This window comes from Sus scrofa, chromosome 6 (assembly GCF_000003025.6).
Source record: "Sus scrofa isolate TJ Tabasco breed Duroc chromosome 6, Sscrofa11.1, whole genome shotgun sequence".
Taxonomy (NCBI): Eukaryota; Metazoa; Chordata; class Mammalia; order Artiodactyla; family Suidae; genus Sus; species Sus scrofa.
The window spans coordinates 49,277,918-49,297,476 of NC_010448.4; the positions used below are offsets into that span (position 1 = coordinate 49,277,918).

At 47.4% G+C, this 19,559-nt stretch overlaps 1 protein-coding gene across 1 annotated transcript in view; it reads left to right on the top strand.

The window, feature by feature from the left end:
* HNRNPUL1 (heterogeneous nuclear ribonucleoprotein U like 1) overlaps positions 2,379–19,559 on the top strand; it is a 35,672-nt gene continuing 18,491 nt past the window's right edge. The window contains 7 exon segments of the mRNA XM_021094416.1: positions 2,379–2,679; positions 6,352–6,477; positions 8,910–9,063; positions 11,404–11,477; positions 13,462–13,601; positions 15,713–15,812; positions 17,787–17,899. Coding sequence (XP_020950075.1) covers positions 2,379–2,679; positions 6,352–6,477; positions 8,910–9,063; positions 11,404–11,477; positions 13,462–13,601; positions 15,713–15,812; positions 17,787–17,899 — 1,008 coding nt within the window.

The window sequence follows — 19,559 nt, forward strand, 5'->3', positions numbered from 1 at the left end:
CTTCTGCCTCCTCTTGTCTCCACTCAGCCCCTCTCCCTGTCATCTCAGTTTCCCTATCAGTAAAAAGGAGGGTTGGTGGGGTCTTGGAGTTCTCCCTTCATTAAAGAGAAAAGAACATATATACATAGACAGAAGGACAAGCAAGAAAAACAGACTCTCTGAAACCCCTAGTGAGTAAGAGACATATAGATAAGCACAGGAGCACAGGGACCCTCCCCCACCCCAAAGTAACAGCCACGTGAATTAATGGATATACCCAAGTACACCTGGTCACAAATACTGAGACACAAATTCAGACACAGAGTTACACAAAATTACACAAATACAGACATACTTACAAACATGCACAGGCAGGTAATCACCAGGAATAGGAAGAAACTAGAATAACACAGATAAAAACACTATAAAGTGACACAAATATTCAGACATATAGCGTATGTACAGGGAACTCACAGATCCAAGCGTTCAGATTCACTTACAAACACAGGCACAGAGCGCCTCCGAAAATCTCGGGCCCACATAGGGACTCCTGCCAAGACAAGCCCACTATGTTTTGCACGCATCGCGGGTACACACCATCCTGGGTGTGTCCGGCAGCGGATGGAGGAACCCTTGGCAGCGCCCGGACGCCCCCGGGTGGTGACTCCTGAAAATCGAGAACAGTTCAATCCGGGCCATAAACTTTTCGAACAAATCATTGTGGGAAGCTGGGAGGAGAGAGGAAGTCGGACGTGGGCGAGGGGCGGGGTGTCTGGACTGGAACCTACGGGCCCACGTGAGTGTCTGTGCCGCTTCTGAGTGGGTGCTGTGTGTCTAGGTTGCTGTGGTGTAAGCCTGTAGTGTAACTGTCCCTTGTCTTTATGTTTTGATGCCTCCAGCTTGTGCCGACCTTAATAGGTACATCTACACTGCAGTTTGGTGTATTATCCCCAGAATTGATGCATCTGATCCTACACACACCATTTGTTTATCTGTATTGTGTGTGCGCCTTTGTCTACGTAGAGGGTGTGTGTGGCTTTTGTAGGCTTTAGGTATAGCCCAGTGAGCAGCGGGCATTTGCATTGTGCATATTGATAATGTACCTTACAGAAGGCTTGTTTTTTTGAGTTAGAGGCGACAGGTGGTGCAGGGTTAAACATAATGAAACTACGGCGTTTAGTAGCGCGAGGCTTAATCTGTGTATTGAGCTTGTCAATACAGACGCCAAACTAGCAAATCAGCATAGATGATTTGGGGTAGAGACCCCTGAGCTTTTGGAAGCCCTTCCGCATGGAAAGGGAATGACCGCGTACAGAGCGCCCATTCCACGTAAGATAGCAACCGGAGAGAAAGACGTCAGCGCAGCTATGATAATGGAAAGAGGGGCCCCGTGAGATGATCTATCAAAGGGGAGAGAGTGAGATTTCTTTCACAACTTTTTCCCCGTTGTTTGTCTCTGCTTTCAAACCTTCAGGACTCTCTGAAGCCAAAGAGCTGCTTTTCATAAAAGCAACTGAGTTTCTTCCAGACTAAGAACAATTTGTGTACCTAAATCTCTGTTTAGTATACTTCCCTCTACGGCGAAGTTTGTAAGGCGGTCCGTAACCAGAATAGCCAATCTGGCTAGGTTTTCCTAAAACGGTGCAACTGTACTAGCTTTACCGAGATAAGACAGGAACTACGATTGGTGGACAGATTGTTTTGAAACCGCCCTAACGGCAAGGGGAAGGTCCTTCGTGAATTCATCTCTTTCCGGTTTCCTAAAGGCAATCTTGAAAGGGGGCGGGGAGGAGTGGTTTGCGGACCCTCCATTTGATTGGTCCTAGTGGTTTTACCCGCTTGGACGCCTCCAGGGGCGGGAGATTTAGACCAATCAAGATATGTGTTACAGAGACACTAGTTTGATGAAAGGACCGCGCAGGAAAGGCCGTGGGGACCTCATTCTGAGATCTCACTGCTGATGGGTCCAGGTCTTTACTCCCTTTCCCTCATTTGACCCTACTGGAGCGGGCGCGCGAACGCTACCCAATCACCGCGCGCTCCGCCTCTCACCTTTTCCCGCCCTCCCGCTCCGGCTTCGGCATCGACGTAGGCCAACGCTTCCTCCCCGGTAGCTCCCAAGCCCTTTCAGTGCCGTTCTTTTGAAAGACACGCTCTGATTGGTCGAGTCTCTGGGCCCGCGCCCGTTGCTCCCATGCGGTGGCCAATTGGCACCCGTGTTGCATCGCACGGGGCCACGGAGGAGGGGGAGGTGGCGGCGGCGGCCATTTTGAGCCGCCGCCGCCATTGGAGTGGGGGCCCCCCCCTTTCCCCCTTCGCCTCCTGACAGGAAAGGTTTAAGGGGGACAGAGCCCTGGGAGGCCGGGCCGGGCTCGGGGGCCGCCCCGGGGGCCCGGGCCATGGATGTGCGCCGTCTGAAGGTGAACGAACTTCGCGAGGAACTGCAGCGCCGCGGCCTGGACACTCGTGGCCTCAAGGCCGAGCTTGCTGAGCGGCTGCAGGCGGCGCTGGAGGCCGAGGAGCCCGACGACGAGCGGGAGCTCGAGGCCGACGACGAACCGGGGCGACCTGGGCACAACAGCGAGGAGGTCGAGACCGAGGGGGGCTCCGAGCTGGAGGGGACCGCGCAGCCACCGCCGCCCGGGCTGCAGCTGCAGCCGCACCCGGAGCCCGGCGGCTACTCGGGGCCGGACGGACATTGTGAGAGTGCGCGGGGCGGGGGCCGGGGAGCCCGGAGTCCGGGCCGAGGAAGGGCTGTGGGACGCGGGAGTCCGGCGCCTGAGGTCGGGGAGACGATCTAAGGATCGGGGGATGCCTCTGCCCGTCGCTGAAAAGGATTTGGGGACAAGGCCCGCGGGACGACCGGAGGGCGAATCCTGGCATTCGGTGCAGGGGAGATCCTGGAATGGGGGGCGGGGGTCCTCGGTTTCGGAGATGAGGAAGGTCGGCGGGGGGGGGGGTTGTAAAGGGTTCCGCAGCCTAGGACTCGGAAACCGGAAGCTGTGGTTTCTGGACCCGAAGACAATCGGAAGAACAAGAGGTTTTCTATTTGGGGGGCTGAGGAGAGTCTTGGAAATGATGATCTTAGAGCTTGGGAGCTGTGCGAGCCCAGGCTATGAGCTAGGCGTTGAGAGCTTTGTTTTCTGGGCTGGAGAGTTTTGAGGATGGAGGATCCTGGAGTTTGCTCCTGAATGGGGGGCACAGGGACTTCTTATATTTGGTATTAGTGTGGGTTGTATGTAAGATGGGTGCTGGCGTCTGGCCGGGGAAGGTCCAATAGACTGTATGTTCTGGTGTTTGGCCTGGGAGCATTTAGGGGATGTGGGAGACCACCATGCGATTGTACTGTGAGGGACTCAGATGCAGGACTAGAAGGCCAACCCGTAGGCAGGGACAACCTGGGCATTTGGTTCTGGCAATTTGGGGACTTTCTGATTGACTTCCAGAGGCGGTATATGGAACCTTGGTGTACAGAGGCTGGTGGCAGAGAGAAGGATGCCTCCCTGGGTGAGGAACCAGGAGGTCTAGAGCTGGAAAGGCTCTGAGGACAGATAATGCAGTGGCTACTGCTGAATGGTTTTAGATTAACAGTATCTGTCGTTTGGAGAACAAGTGTAGCTGGGGGTGGGGTGCAGAAGATAACAAATTGGTGAAGTTTTGAAGTGGATGGAGTATCTGGGGGATAGAGAACCTTGTGTCCAGCAAGGAGTATGTAGCTGGTCCAGTAACTACTACAGGGGAGGGGAGAGTGTGTAGGATATGGAGGGTGAAAGGAAACCTGTTGACTTGGCTGCCAGCCTCGGGGTGGAGTGGGGGAAGTGTTGGGGGGGGGTGGCTGATCATCTCCACGAGAGGGCATGTTGGTCCCCAGAAGCAGTTATTTGTGTACCCAGGGATTGGAGGAGCCTCAAGGGGTAGCAGGGAACCTCTACATCAGCCACAAGATATGACCCTGCAGAGAGAGGATGGAGTAGATGTGTGATTTTCTGGAGAGGAGACCCTGGTATGGGAGGGACTGAATCTGGAGTTAGAAAAGGGTGGTTTTCTAGCAGGACTGGCAGTGGGGATCAGAGTGGTAAAAATTAAGTAGAAAGGATTCTGGCATCCAGAGTTTGTGTTATTTCTCTGAAAAGAAAGTACTTTGAGCTATGGGGTTAAGGAAATGAGAGCTGAGGAGTCGGGGAAGACACTAGTATTTACCTGTTGAAGAGAGATGGGATCTCTCCTGGAGCAGGGCAATGTGTAGATTTGGGGTGGGGGGCAGTTGTCTGGGACCCAGGTACTGGGGAGGGTACTTCCCCATGCAGAGACCTGTGACAAAAGGAGGAGTGGGCCAGCGTGCCTGCCTAGGGCAAGTGAGCCCCTGCCAGGAATGCCTAGGAAGAAGGGCCAGTGGCTGGAGGTATCTGCAGAGGAAAGTGAAGTGCTTTAGAGGACAGGCTCTAGACTCAGATTTTCTTTCAAATCTGGCTCCATGGCTTGGGCAAGTCACTTCACCTCTGTGAGCCCTGGTTTCCTTGTGTGTAAAATTGGGATAATAATAGTGTCTCCAGTGTTGTTATGAATGAGATCACATGTGTAAGAGGCTTAGCACTGGGCCTGCCTATTATTAGGAAGTGGATGTTTTAGAGAGCAGAGAAGGGCCCCAGAATCATAGCTTCTCTGGGCGAGGCTTCCTCTGTGAGCACAGAAGAGAGTCTCAGATGTGAGGCTTTTATGGCAAGAAGAATACTGTGCTTAGCGCCTGGAAGAAACAAAATAGTTTGAAAGGGCCCCCTGTGTTTGTTCTACTTAAGGAGTTATTCTATGTCTTCTTTCTCCTCTACTCCTTAAAACAAAATCCTTTGAGCCCCTTTTATGCCCTCTTCCAACCCTTTCTTCAGCCCTGGTAAACAGACCTATGGCAAACCACGTGATCTGTGACTTTCCTCCCTTTGGGCTGCACCTGGTTTGTACCCAGATATATTTGTCCTCTGAGAAAGGATCCAATCAGTTAGCAAGCAGAATAGTCTCCTTCCCTGTGGTTCTGCCTCACTGGTCCTGGCATAGCCACTAGTAGGGCCCTAGAGGCACCTAGCAGAGCTTACCCCTGGGGTGGAGAACCCACTTGCTGCTTATCCTAGGTTTCCACAGTTCTCTCTGGGTTTGACTACAAGGTTCTCCTTGAGGGAGTTTCAGGTTTTAGTCCCACCTCTGAGCTTTCACATGTGTTATTCCAGCCCCAGGAATGTTTTTTCCACTCTGATCACTGAGTTATCATCACCTGTGTGTCCTTTGAGTGAAGTTATCTGTTGCTTTTCTGGATGCCTGATCTCAGTCCCTGGTACTTCATCATAGCCTTTAACACAAAATTTTTGTGCATAGGTATTTGTTTAATATGTCTTTCACTAAATTGAAGGCTTCATTGGGGCAAGTTTATTCTCGGCTGTACCTCAGCATCTGGTGTATAGTATGTACTCTGTGCATAGTTGATTTTGTTCTTGCCATCTTTCAATTGGCTCTTCCTAGACCCTCACAACACTTTCCTGAAACCTTTCCCACCTGACTCCAAATATTTTAGGAGTTATCCATAGTGAGTCTGAAGGCCACTGTTAAACAGTTTCTTTCCTTCCTCCCCCATTTTCCCTTCACCTGAAATGGTTACCCCTTTTCAGTAAGCTATTGCAGAGTGGAAGAGCTATGCAGCTGGGAATAGTGAATTGGGTTGGACAGAGGACTAGCTTGTGCTCTGAACAATTTTTTTTTTAAGGTTGTACCCTCAAGGCAACTCCCTAAGCATTCATTATACCATGTCAGAGAACAACTAGGCAGGTGGGTTTTATTTTTATTTTATTTTTAATTTTTAATATTTGGCTGCACTCGCAGCATGCAAAAGTTCCAGACCAGGAATTGAACCCATGCCACAGACAACGCCGGATCCTTAACCTCTTAGGCTGGTGGTTTTTAAACTGCTCCATGGAATCCCGGGGGGTCTGTGGAGCTGCTCCCCACCCTAGTGGGGACTTAGAGACAGGTCAAGCTGGACCCCTTCTCTCACTCTCCTATCTCCTTGCTTCAACCAGAGCAGTTTCGCTTCATTTGGTTTTCTATGTTGGGATTCTTTAGAACCCAGTCACAGATCTCCAACCTTTTGAGGGACCAGAAGGGATGTCCTCAGGCAGCTAGGGCCCCTGACTGCCCAGGCAAGTTTCCTTCTGAAGGTATTATCATACCTTTTAGCCTCTGGAAAGCTGTTCCCAGTAGGGATGGTGACATTTTTGCATTAAAAAACCACCTCTTACGGCCCTAAGAAAAAAAAAGTCACCTCTAGTCCCAAGAAACACCTTTCTAACTGGCTTTTTTTTTTTTTCTTTCTTTTTTTCCTTTTTTAAGATGTCATGGACAATATTACCAGGCAGAACCAATTCTATGAGACACCGGTCATCAAACAAGAAAACGAGTCAGGCTACGAGAGGAGACCATTGGAAATGGAGCAACAGCAGCAGGCCTATCGCCCAGGTGGGAAAGTGCACATAATGTATCTCTTTTGAAGAAGTAGAGTCTATATGTGGGTGGCCCTTACCCTTCTGCATGGAGCCTATCTTTCCAGAGATTTTTGCATCTTCCCCTTGGGCAGTCCATTTGGGTTTTGTCACTCTGGCACGGTTTTTTTGCAGGAAAGAATTCAGTCTCACTCCCCAGTATTAGAGTCCTCAAGGTATCTGTTTTCACTGCTGTATAGCACCAGGAACTCTACCCAATATTCTCAGATGACCTAAATGGGAACAGAATGGATATTGTATGTGTATGACTGAATCACTTTATTCTACAGCAGAAATTATCACAAGATTGTTAATCAACTATACTTCAATAAAACTTTAAAAAATAGAAAAAAAAGGGATCTGTTTTTAGATGTTAGTACCGACATCCTGGAGAAATTTAGACCTGAAGTCTTAGAATCTTAGAATGTGGAATCTAAGAATCTTAGAACATGGAAGCCACAAAGGATCTTCTTAATCTAGTCCAGTGTTTCCCATGTTCTGAAGAGCATTATTTCAAGAGATACAATTAGGTACTTCTCAGAAAAGGGTTCCTTGACTAAATGCATCTGAAAAATGCAGCATATGCTGTACCACCTCTGGGAGAGTCACTGCTCATTAGAGCATTAAAGATACTGAGAGGTCCTGGATTGGAAAAAACTCCGTGTCACATGTTTAAATCCGGGATTTCCAAAACATGTAAATGTGTCTGTAGAACAGAGTTCCTCATAGGACCAGTTTGGGAAATGCAGTTGTAATCTAGCTCTCTCCTCCCCATTTTACAGAGTGGGGGCAGGGCCAGGATTAGAAACGGGAAGCTGGCCCCTGCCCTTGGTTAATAAGCAGCACTCCTCACTGGTAGTGTACTACTATCTGGAAAGCAGGGTCCTACTGTTGAGTAATAACAGAGCCAGGGCAGACTCCCAGTCTTGTGCTCCTTAAAAGGCCATGTGTGGCCCCTGTACCTTTTCTTAGTGAATCTAATTGGTTCTATCTAATTCCATTCTGGTTCATCCACAGTGTGAAATCCCCAGACATTTCTTGTGGGTGGATCAGGATTTTAATGAATGTAGGTTAAACTGTAGATTTGTGTCAGGCTCTGTGAGACTTATGGACTCTTTGGCCCAAGGAGAGTATTTTCTGTGCCGTTATCAACACTTATCAGGGTCTCCTGTGAGCCAGCTCTGTGCTGGGAGCCATGGAAGCTTTTTTCAGATGAGTGAGCACCATCCCTGACCATCCCTGGCGGGTGAGGAGCCTTCTCTGAGAGATTTGCTCTGCGTGCTCAATCCAGGGAGTGATCCAGGCTGGTCTTGACTTGAATGCTGAAATGTGTCGATGTGGGTGATCCCAGCATCAGGCATAGATGCTGTGGGAGAATTGAGGCTAGGCTGAATCCACAGTTTGCACTGATTCTCGGAGTCTGCCTGAGACTGGGACATTCCCTGGTCCACTGCCTGTTACCCCATCCTGACTTCCTATGTGTAGTATGACCTGATGAGGCCATCACAACTTGAGGGCTGGCCCACGTGCAGACCCTCCCTTCCACAGTGATTCTGCTCCGGTCTATAGTGGAGTGAGTGAAGCCAGTAGAGTTAGCTGTGTGTTCACAACACTTGAGTTGACCTTCCCCTCCTCTGTTGCTAGACTGAAGAAGCTTTGAAAAACTGAAGTGAAAAGATTCTTTGGGGGACTTCCTGTCGTGGCGCAGTGGTTAACGAATCCGACTAGGAACCATGAGGTTTCGGGTTCGGTCCCTGCCCTTGCTCAGTGGGTTAACGATCCAGCGCTGCCTTGAGCTGTGGTGTAGGTTGCAGACGCGGCTCAGATCCCGTGTTGCTGTGGCTCTGGCGTAGGCCAGTGGCTACAGCTCCGATTCGACCCCTAGCCTGGGAACCTCCATATGCCGCGGTAGCGGCCCTAAAAAAGGCAAAAAGACAAAAAAAGTAAGTGGGGGGGGGGATCATAGAAGTGTTTTAGGGCTTCCTCCCACTTGGTGCAGGCCAGGGTAGCTGCCAGCTTTCATGGGGCCTTTGGCAAAGTAGCCAAGGCAGCCATTCACCTTTGGGTAGGCCTTCAGAGAGCTTGTCCTTGTTTTTAGTGCTAAAGTCCCTGCTCCCTCCCCAGGAAGCCTAAGAGTTACCTGATTAACATCTGACACCTCATCCACTGCCAGTATGGCTGTGCCTGGGTGGCCATCCCCAGCCTCCCTTCATTGTAGCTAGTTCTGTTCTCCAGTGCAGCCTTCTTGGCTCCCTCAGCAGGCTTCCACTGAACCCAGGAAGTTCCCTCTGCTTAGAGCATCACCCTAGTCTGGATCCTGCCAATATCTCCTGAAGTAAAGGGGACCAGGAATGTGATAGCTGAGGAGTTTCCAAGTGTCTTGACTGTCTGGATTTGTCCTGACAGTAGAAGTGAAGACAGAGATGAAGCAAGAAGCACCCACCAGTTTCCTCCCACCTGAAGCATCTCAACTCAAACCAGACAGACAGCAGTTCCAGAGTCGCAAGAGGCCTTATGAAGAAAACCGGGGAAGGGGGTACTTCGAGCACCGAGAGGAGAGGAGGTGGGTGTGTGAGGCAGTAATTACCCTTTTACCGGTAGGTCTCCATGTCTGCAGCCCAGTATCCACTGGGACCCTTGTATTAGCCAAGAGGGGCAGAAGAGTGTTCTCCCGGCCCTCATGCTCTCCTCTAGTCCTTGGACTCACCAGCAGATTCAACTTTGCTAGGCTTTTGGTCCTTCCTTCAGTCCCTCCTTTCCCATCACCTGCAGGGTAAAGTTCAAATACCTTGCATTTCACATGTGCCATCCTGCCTTTGCAGTCCTTTGCCCCACCACCCTGCGGTCTTGCAGTGTCCTGTCCTTAACGGTTGCTTGATATCCCTCAGCTGAAAGATTTATGTCCTGACCTACTCCCAGACACACCCCTTCCATCTACCTGCTCATTCATTCGTTATTATCAGTGCTCATAGTGCTTTCACATATGCACTATTCGTGACCCTGCACTGGACCCTGGAGACACAGATGGTTTGGACAGTGTGTTCTGCCTTATAGTGTTCCTGGTACAGGGGCTAAGGCAGCCATATAGGCAAGTAAGCCACAGTTTGGTGGGGAAAGTAGCCAGGATGTGTGGGGGGGGATCAGGAGCTCATGGGAGGGAGTGGCCTCTGCCCTGGTCATTTCCTTTTTCCCTTTCCTGACAAGCCATCCCCCTCCCTTTATCCCAGGCCCAGACCTACCCCTTCCACCCTCCCTTCTTCAGCTCAGTGTGAAGCCTTTTCCAATCATGGAAACTAGTAATGATCACTCCTTCTCTACTCATCTGGGCTGGTGATCTGACACATTTTATTTCCTAACTTCTAATTTCTCTAATAATTCAGCTTGTGACTTTTTAAGACAGGGCCTGTGTCTTACAGCTGTGACTAAAGTTAGGAGATGGAGCCTACCTCAAAAGAGTTTCTCCCACTGCCTTGCACAGGACAGCCTAGAGCTGCTTGCTGATGGAGGGCAGAGGAAGAGTGCTTTCATCTGGGGGTGGCGGGAAAAGCCTCCCAGGATGGACTTACCATGTGATCATCTCCTTCATACCTGGCTCTGCTAGCCCTGGATTGGCAGGAAGGGCACTCCACCAGAGGGAAGCCTTTTGCTGGGGGAGTGCCAGCAGCTGGATGGGCATGGGATCCCTGATCTGGGCATGTGGTGGATCAAGGCCATCCAAACTGTCCCAGGCAGGACCCTGGGTGTTAGACTCCACACTTCTACCCTTTTCCTTTATTCCCAAGTGTTGAAAACCAGGAGTATTTTCACGTAGTCCCTTTTAGTATTTTGGAAGGATAAATCTCGTTCATAATTTAGGACACTTTTAAAAGAGAAAGAGACTGGAAAAAATGGGTCATTTTAAATCTTTTAAGATGTGGAGTTCCCACCATGGTGCAGAGGAAATGAATCCGACTAAGAACCATGAGGTTGAGGCTTCAATCCCTGGCCTCGCTCAGTGGGTTAAGGAGCTGGTGTGGCTGTGGCTCTGGTGTAGGCCAGCAGCTGTAGCTCCCATTGGACCCCTAGCCTGGGAACCTCCATATGCCGCGGATGCGGCCCTTAAAAATAAAATTAAAAAAAAAAAATCCTTTAAGATGTGGAGTTGTAGGAAGCCTGGAATATGGACAGATTGCAATAACTGGCATTGATCTAAGCTCTTAGACATTCCCCTTCCTGGCCCAGTACCCTCTCGGCTTCAGAGCCTCGCATTGGTTACAGGGTTCAGTATGGAAGCAGTTCTCAGCATTGTAGAGGGTGTGGATCAGAATCTGGGTGTGAGAGGAAGAGTCTTCTTTAAAAAGCCTCTCTGATCTGATGGCCCTTTTCAGCAGTGCACACCCTCTCCAGTCTGTCTTCACCCTAGGAATTGACAGTCGTTGCTCTCATTGCAAGAATGTAGTGTTCCAGGAGTTCTGTTGTGACTCAGAATCCAACTAGTATCAGAGTTCCCGTTGTTGCTCAGTGGTAGCAAAGCCAACTAGGATTCATGAGGAAACGGGTTTGATCCCTGGCACCACTCAGTGGGTTAAGGATCCGCTTTTGCCGTAAGCTGTGGTGTAGGTCGCAGACGCAGCTTGCCATCCCGAGTTGCTGTGGCTCTGACGTAGGCCAGCAGCTGCAGCTCTGATTCGACCCCTAACCTGGGAACTTTCATATGCCAATAGTGTAGCCCAAAAAAGACAAAAAAAAAAAAAAAAAAAAAAGATGTGGGATTCCAGAGTTCTTTTACTAACCTCTATGGGAAGAACTTTAAATCCAGGAAGCAGCTTGGAGGCCACTTGTAAATTCCAGCAGAACCTTCAGTTCCCTACTTCTGTGTTTGTCCAGCCCTTCTTGTGTGACTTAATTCCTCTTTATGACACAGGGGCCGATCTCCTCAGCCTCCCGCTGAAGAGGATGAAGATGACTTTGACGACACTCTTGTTGCCATCGACACATGTGAGTCTTTGGAGTGCTTATCTGATTCTGCCTTCCAGTCATTGTTGGAAAGCTGTACCTTAAGCTTCACAGAATCCCTGCCCAGCACTATCCAGAGCCAGTGTTAGTCCCAGTGTGAGAAATAGCAGAGCCTAGAGTGAGGTTGCTGCTCTGGGGACAGAAGATCTGCTCCCAGCTCTAACTGGGAGATCCTGGGCAAGTCATTCTACATCTCAGCTTCTCTTCAGGGAAGATTGAGTCTGCCCTCATACTTTAGAGGACTTGCAGTGACACTCAGCAGAGAGTGGATACGAGAGCAAGTTGGAAAACCCCAAACACCTTGTAAGCACAGAGGTTCGTTGTCTAATCAGGAAGGGAACCTGAGTGCTGCTGGGGAAACTTAACTCTGATAGCCATTTCCCCAGTTTCTATCAGCTGCTCACATTCCTTGTGAAGCCAGTGCTGCTTTGTCTTAGGCATTGACTTGGCCTGCCCTGCTCTCCATCTTCCAATTCCATTTTCTTTTCTCTGGATAAGTGGCTTTCCCCTGACTGCACATCTAAACACTTGAAGGAATGAATATAGAGGTCCTGTCTCTCCTTAGACCTCCTAATAAGTGAATCAGAATTTTATTTATTTATTTATTTATTTTGTCTTTTTAGGGCCTCACCTACGGCATATGGAAGTTCCCAGGCTAGGAGTCGAATCAGAGCTATAGCTGACGGCCTGTACCACAGCTCACGGATCCTTAACCCACTGAGCGAGGCCAGGGGTCGAACCTGCATCATCATGGATGCTAGCCAGATTTGTTAACCTCTGAGTCACGATGGGAACTCCCTGAATCAGAATTTTTAAATGTACACAGAAGCCCAATCAGTTCTGAGAATGGCACTTTTCAACAGAGTGAAAGGTTCCCAGCAGTTCATTCATATATTTACTCGTGTAGCTCGTATTTATAGAGTAGCGGCTACATGCTTTGAAAGAGATAAGACATCTGGTACACAGTCCCTTCTACCACAAGATCGCAAAGATAGTGTACTCAGAGTAAAGCAAGACTTTTTTCTTTGCTTTTTATGGCTGCACATACAGCATCTGGAAGTTCCCGGGCTAGTAGTTGAATTGCAGTTGCCAGCCTACACCACAGCCACAGCAACACAGGATCCAAGCTGCATCTGTGACCTACACCCCAGCTGTGGCAACACCGGATCCCACTGAGTGAGGTCAGGGATTGAACCCATATCCTCACGGACACGATGTCGGGTTCTTAACCCGATGAGCCACAAACAGGAACTCCTAAGCATTTTTTAAAAGTACTGGTTGGTAGTGATACATCTGATCAAATGCCAAATGTACAGGCCATGGCACTCGGCCTTTAGAGACAGGGGAGAGCCTACTGGACAGGATGGTCAGGAACGACTTTACTGGAGGCATGAGTGGCTCCTTGAAGGGCAGGAAGAGTCCGAGCTAGAGCAGCAGAGCCCTAGGCCCACATGAGGAAGTAGGAGCCTGTGATGACCTGATAGTGGTGCTGGGTATGTATTAGGGTCAGGTGTTTGTGCAGCTGTTGGCAGCAGGAGTCTGGCTTCTACACTGGTAGAGATAACTGGGGGAGATTAAAGTGGGGGGGGGCAGTAGTCTTTTTTAAATTCTAAAGTCCCTTGAAACTGGTAAGGATATGGATCCTCTCCCTAGCATCTGTGTACAATTTCCAGAGGTCCCCCTGATAGCCGTCCTTGGACTCCAGCCAGGTGAAGCCATCCTTAAACCCACTTCCTATGTGGAGTGGTTGCTTTCATCCTATGCTGGCCAGTCTGCCATAGTCCAAGGCCTTTCTCCTAAAAAGGAGAATGTTTAGGTGATGGAGCTGGTTTCTCATGAACTTGCCCTCACAATGTGTCATCAGCTTGTGTGTTACTGGTTACTTCTTGGGGACCTTACCTCTGTGCCTGTTCCTCGTGGGACCATTAAAACATCAGTCAACTACAGGCAAATTTTTCTTCTACAGATAACTGCGACCTTCACTTCAAGGTGGCCCGAGACAGGAGTAGTGGCTACCCTCTCACAATTGAAGGTTTTGCATACCTATGGTCAGGAGCCCGTGCCAGCTACGGGGTCAGAAGGGGCCGTGTGTGCTTTGAGATGAAGGTGAGTAGGAGCAACAGAGGGGACAGGGCCAGAAAGTAGGTCCATCATTTTGGATTAGCCTGTCGTCAACCGCATTGGTCAGAGCCGTAACTGCAAAGGAGATTTGATTGAGCATAGACTTTGTGTCTAAGGGGAAAAAAGTGTAATGAACTCAAGAGAACTGTCATTACAGAACACTATGTGGGAAAAGCAGACCAACCATACATTTGCATTATCAAGCAGATTTTTCCTTAATAGGATTTTTTTTTTTTTTTTTTTTTTTTGGCCTTTTCTAGGGCCGCTCCTGTGGCATATGGAGGATCCCATGCTAGGGGTCCAACCGGAGCTGTAGCTACGGACCTATGCCAGAGCCACAGCAACGCAGGATCCGAGCCACATCTGCGACCCACACCACAGCTCACGGCAATGCCGGATCCTTAACCCACTGAGTGAGGCCAGGGATCGAACCCACAGCCTCATGGTTCCTAGTTGGATTCGTTAACCACTGAGCCATGATGGGAACTCCCTCCTTTATAGGATTTGACCCAGGTATTAATATAGCCATCTATTCTGGGGCTGACATGTTTGTAGAACTAGGAAAAGGAGTTGTTTGGAAGAAGAGTGAACTAGAAAGAGTGGGCTTAGACTTCACGGATTAAAGGGACACCAGAGAGAGAGTGGGGCAAAGAACAGCTCTGCTATCAGGACATCCTCTACCGTCATTTCTCCACATTCCATGTCAGATTTCGTTTATGAAAATAACACATGCTCAGGTTTAACAAAAGTTTGATGGCACAGGAGAGTAGAGGGTAAAAACCAAAGTTAAATTCACATCATCCCAGTCCCTGTCCTACCCTCCAGAGATAACCTATGTGTATAAACAATTTCTCTTATCCTTTGCATATTCAAACTTATTTACTTATCTATTTATTTGTCTTTTTAGGGCCACACCCATGGCATATGGAGGTTCCCAGGCTAGGGGTCTAATCGGAGCTATAGACACTGGCCTACGCCAGAGCCACAGCAATGCAGGATCAGAGCTGCGTCTGCGACCTACACCACAGCTCAAGGCAACGCCGGATCCTTAACCCACTGAGCGAGGCCAGGGATCGAATCCGCAACCTCATGGTTCCTAGTCGGATTCTTTTCTGCTGCGCCACAGTGGGAACTCCATGATTGACTAAAAATTGTTGATTCTGACGGTGTGCATTGTTTTGTGTGCTGTTCATAGAGAAATGCTGCCAATTATACTGACAAAGTTCTTTCTTAATCCTGATTTTGGAGAGGTTAAAATGTGAAAAATGTTCATGCAAAAGTCACTGAAATAAAAAAACTTTCCAAAAGCCACAAACAATGCAGATAATATTGGTTATTAGGCAGTCTAACCTCTAATCTAATTAGAGGTTAGGTCAGAAGGTACTTTTTATTCTTTTTGCTTCTTTTACTTAATACCGTATCTTGGATATTTTTCCATACCACTATATCACCCTTGCTTCGTTCTTTTTTTTGGCACGTTGAACCTATGCTGCAGTTGCAGCAATGCTGGATCCTAAATCCACTGAGCCACACAGAAACATCTTTGCCTCATTCTTTTTAACTTCTACATTATATTCTGTAGCGTGGATATGTCATCATGTGACCAGTACCTTATAAGTGATTTTTTTTCTTTCTTGCTTCCTCCCTCCATTTCTTCCTTTCTTTTAAACATAAACACTGCCGTTCTGAGTATTTTTGTGTTTATGTGTTCATAGGATAAACTGGAAGTTGAGTTGCTTGGCTGTAGAGTCTATGCATTTACAGCTTTGACAAAGAATGCTAAGTTGCCCTCCAAAGACATCGCACCAATGTATGTTTCTTCACCAAATGAGAAAGTCCCTGTCTCACCCACAGCAAGTGTTAAAACTAAAGAATAACTACTTTTGAAATTTCCTTCTCTGTACCCCTGTGCCCTCCTGAGCCCTTTGGAGGCTCCAGTTTCAGTACAAAAGGCCCTTCAGAGCAGCTTAGACATCTTTTCCCCAGTAGCAAAAGCCTTCCTGTTTGTTAACATCTTTGTGCTTCCCTCCTGTATTGCCTCGTAACCCATCAGCCTCCAGAGAATCACTTCTGAGCCTCCTGTTCTCTGTCCCCAGATCAATGAGGAAATCTCTGTCAAGCACCTTCCGTCTACAGAGCCTGACCCCCATGTTGTCCGTATTGGTTGGTCCCTGGACTCCTGCAGCACTCAGCTAGGTAAGCGGAAGTCAGCAACCCAGAGAGTAGGGCAGGTGCCTTTATCCCTGGATTCTCAAGCTTCCTAAGCTTCTCTTCCGTGCATTGGACTCAAACAGAACCAGCCTGTGGTGGAGCAGACACACAAATTAGATCTGTGCCGCTGCCCATCTTCAGGTATATAGTATTCAACTGGAAGGACCATAATGATAATTTGCTACAAAAATTTATCCTTCATCTTTTTTTTTTTTTTTTTTTTTTTTTTTTTGTCTTTTTAGGGCCACAGGTGTGGCATTTGGAGGTCACAGGGTACGGGTCACATTAGAGCTATAGCTGCCAGCCACAGCCACAGCAACACAGGATCTTAGCCACATCTGTGACCTATACCACAGAGCACAGGATCCTTAACCCACTGAGCAAGGTCAGGGATTGAACCCACGTCCTCATGGATACTAGTCAGGTTCATTACTGCTGAGCGATGACGGGAACTCCTATCCTTCATCTTTAAGAAGAGGGTCCAGAGTTCTGTTTAGAAAATTGTTCCCTTTCTTTAAAAAAAAGATCAGTTGTCTCCTGTTCTCAAACCATGCTGAAAGTAGTAAGTTCCTCAAGTCCCACTAAGTCCTGTCTGGGATTTTCTAAAGCCTAACCTAGAGTAAAAGAGAAACCAGATACCAGTGGGGCCAGGACTGGCTAGCAGAGAGAAGCAGTCTTGAGGTTTTGAATTTTTACAGGAATCCACCCTCAGTGACCAATGCTGAGACTTTCCTCCTTGGTCATATAAACATTCTGATGATGAAAATAACATAACATGTGCTCCGTGTGAAAATTCAGGCCATTACGGGGGTGGGGGATGAAAATCCTAAACCTGTGATATAACAACCACTGTTAGCATTTTCATCTACTATCCTCCAGCCAGTTCCTTTGTCCTTTGTGTATCTCAGATGGGGCATATTATACAGACTATTTTATAGCTAGATTGCTTTTTCCCCACTTCCTGTTGATTGGATGTATTTTGTAAGTATAACTTTTTTGACCACTGCATAATTTTTCTTTTTTCTCCCCATAATTTTTCATTTTATAGTTGTATCACTTATTTATAAGTGTTTCATAGGTCATTTAAGTTCATTGCAAATTTTTGCTATTAAACACTTGAGCTGTCCTTATGTGTAATTAATCTGATTGATCCTTAGAAGTAGAAATGCTAGGTCAAAAACAATGTACAGCTTTTTCATTTTAGATATATATTAGCACTTTTTATTTAAGATTTATATGTCATTTCCTTTTATCTTGGTTTCAATTTTGAGATATAAGTTGCTACAGATAGAGGTACAAAGCCCAGAACAGTCAAAGCAGATGTCCAGTCACACAGGCAGTTCATATTAGAATTGGGCCTAGAATTCATGCTTGTTGGCTCTTGCCTTTCTGGCAGGATGCTCCTTAGGTTCCTGGCCTGGGATCTCTCTGTAACCCAGATGTCATCTAGGGCCCTGTTGATCTCAATCCAGTTGCCTCGGTCTCTAGTTCTGTGCCTAGGAAATCCAGTATCTTTCCTGGGGGTTAGATCTCATAGTCTGCAGAAGCAAAACCCAGCTCCTTTAGCTGATTTCTGACCAAAACTCAGTGGTACCAAAATTGACACCATTAGCAGACTTAAGTGAATATTGCCAGAGGGGAGGGTGGCATCTCTGCATACAGCCTTCCTCCCTCTCGGCTCCTCTCTTCCTCCTCTCTTGTTTCTCACATTCTCCCTCCCTGTGCAGAGGAGCTCAGTTTGGCTTCTACTGGAGATTTAACACCTAAACCCATCAAGCTCTCAGAAGTTCTGCATAATGAAAGGCTTTCTTTGAATGGAACCTTCCTTACCTCCCCTCAAGCGCCTGATTAGTAAAACTAGTAAAGAAAATGATTTTTTTCTTCAAAATTATGCAACAGCCATAAAGGCTGTGGTGACCATGACAGGTTTAACCTGCCTTTGCCTGTTTCTTCCGTCAGGCGAAGAGCCTTTCTCCTATGGCTATGGAGGCACTGGGAAGAAGTCCACCAACAGCCGGTTTGAAAACTACGGAGACAAGTTCGCAGAGAATGATGTGATTGGCTGCTTTGTGGTGAGTGCTGGCAGCCTGTGGGAGCTGGCAGAACCAAATGTTGGTCCTGTCAGGTCAACCTGCAGACTTCTTTTTCAGAATACCTTGTCCATTGTCTGCCCTGTGTCTAGCCAGTCTTGCCATCCCTCTTTGTCTCTCTGGCAGATTGGAATGTTAGCTGTCATTTTGTGCAAAGCTGTCAGACGGCACCCTGAAGAAGTTTGGGAGTATCAAGTGTGCACAACCTTCCTCCTTTCCTAGATACCAGAGTGGCGTTTTCTAACAAATGCTGCAATTTCTCACCTTCCTTTGCGATGGAATGGCCTGTTTTCGAAGGCACTGATGTTGGCTCTTGCCTCACTTTAGCATCATCTCATCCCAAAACTTCTGCCTTCCTTCACCTGAGCAGGTTAAGCCAGGCTTCCTATAGTACATTGCCTTTTATGAGGGCGGGGGTGAACACAAAACAGAACAAGATAGAGGGTGCTGAGTCCCCAAGAGCAGTGCTGTGGAGTACGGCTCCAGGGCCAGAGTCCCTGCTCTTCCACTCACAGCCTTGGGCAACTTAGCCTCCCAGTATTTCAGATTCATCTTGATGAGAATCTGTGTACTTAACTCAGAAGTTCTTGCAGGGTCATTAAGTTAACCCAGTGGAAGCCCTTAAAACAATGCCTGGCACATAATGAAGTACGTAGTAAATCTGCTTAACACTATGCTAGATGTTTGTAAAATGTGCCGTGGAGCCCTAGAGAGGAGCTTTAGAGCAGCTTCGTTTCCGGTTCAGGATCCAGTGTAGGATCACAAATTGCATTGTCCTGTCATGTCTTTTTAGTCTGAACCTTGTCTTTCATGATCATTATTTTTCTTTAAAATAAAAAGCATGTTTTCTTGAACAAAAATGAGCCATGTTTATATTCTGCACACTTGCATTTTTTTCCATTTAACAGTAAATCTCAGCTAATTCTCCTGTCTACACAAATAATACAGATCAAGTTCAATTTAAAACATCATTAAAAAATAAATAAAACTGTTGAATAGTTAATAAATCCCCATGGTTCCCGAAAATACCCAGAAATAGAGAAAGGTAAGCAGTGTAAAAATCTTCTTCAGACCTTCACCCTCCACCCCCGGTTTACACATACCCTCTCCCATGATTTCTTTATCAAAATACAAGAGAAAGATGATTGTTATTTTTCTTCTTTTACACAGAAAGTAGGGTATTATACATACTATTCTGCATCTTTTTTTGCTTAAATGTACATCTTAGAATTTTTTTTTAATATCACTGCCTAGACTTCTTTGTTCTTTTACATAGTCTATAGTCATTATGTTGATGAACCACATTTATATAATCAGTTTCCTTATAAGTAGACATTCGGTTAATTTCTCATGTTTTTTACTTGATGGCTGCCTAGTATTCTGATGCAGGTATCAATTTCCCCTGCTTTGATTTGCCAGTCTTCTCTTGGTGGACCTGAAAGTTGTTTACTGGAATAGTCAGTGCTGCTTATCTTTTTCCCATTTATCAGAGTATCTAGAAGAGTTTTTTGTATCCCCACACATGGATTTCCTGTGTAATTTAGTCTCTCACACTTCCCAAACCATTGGAGCCCATTTAGCAGTGCTGAAGTGAGCAGTTTGCACATAAATTTTTGCATTCTTGTGGGAATATAGTTGTAGT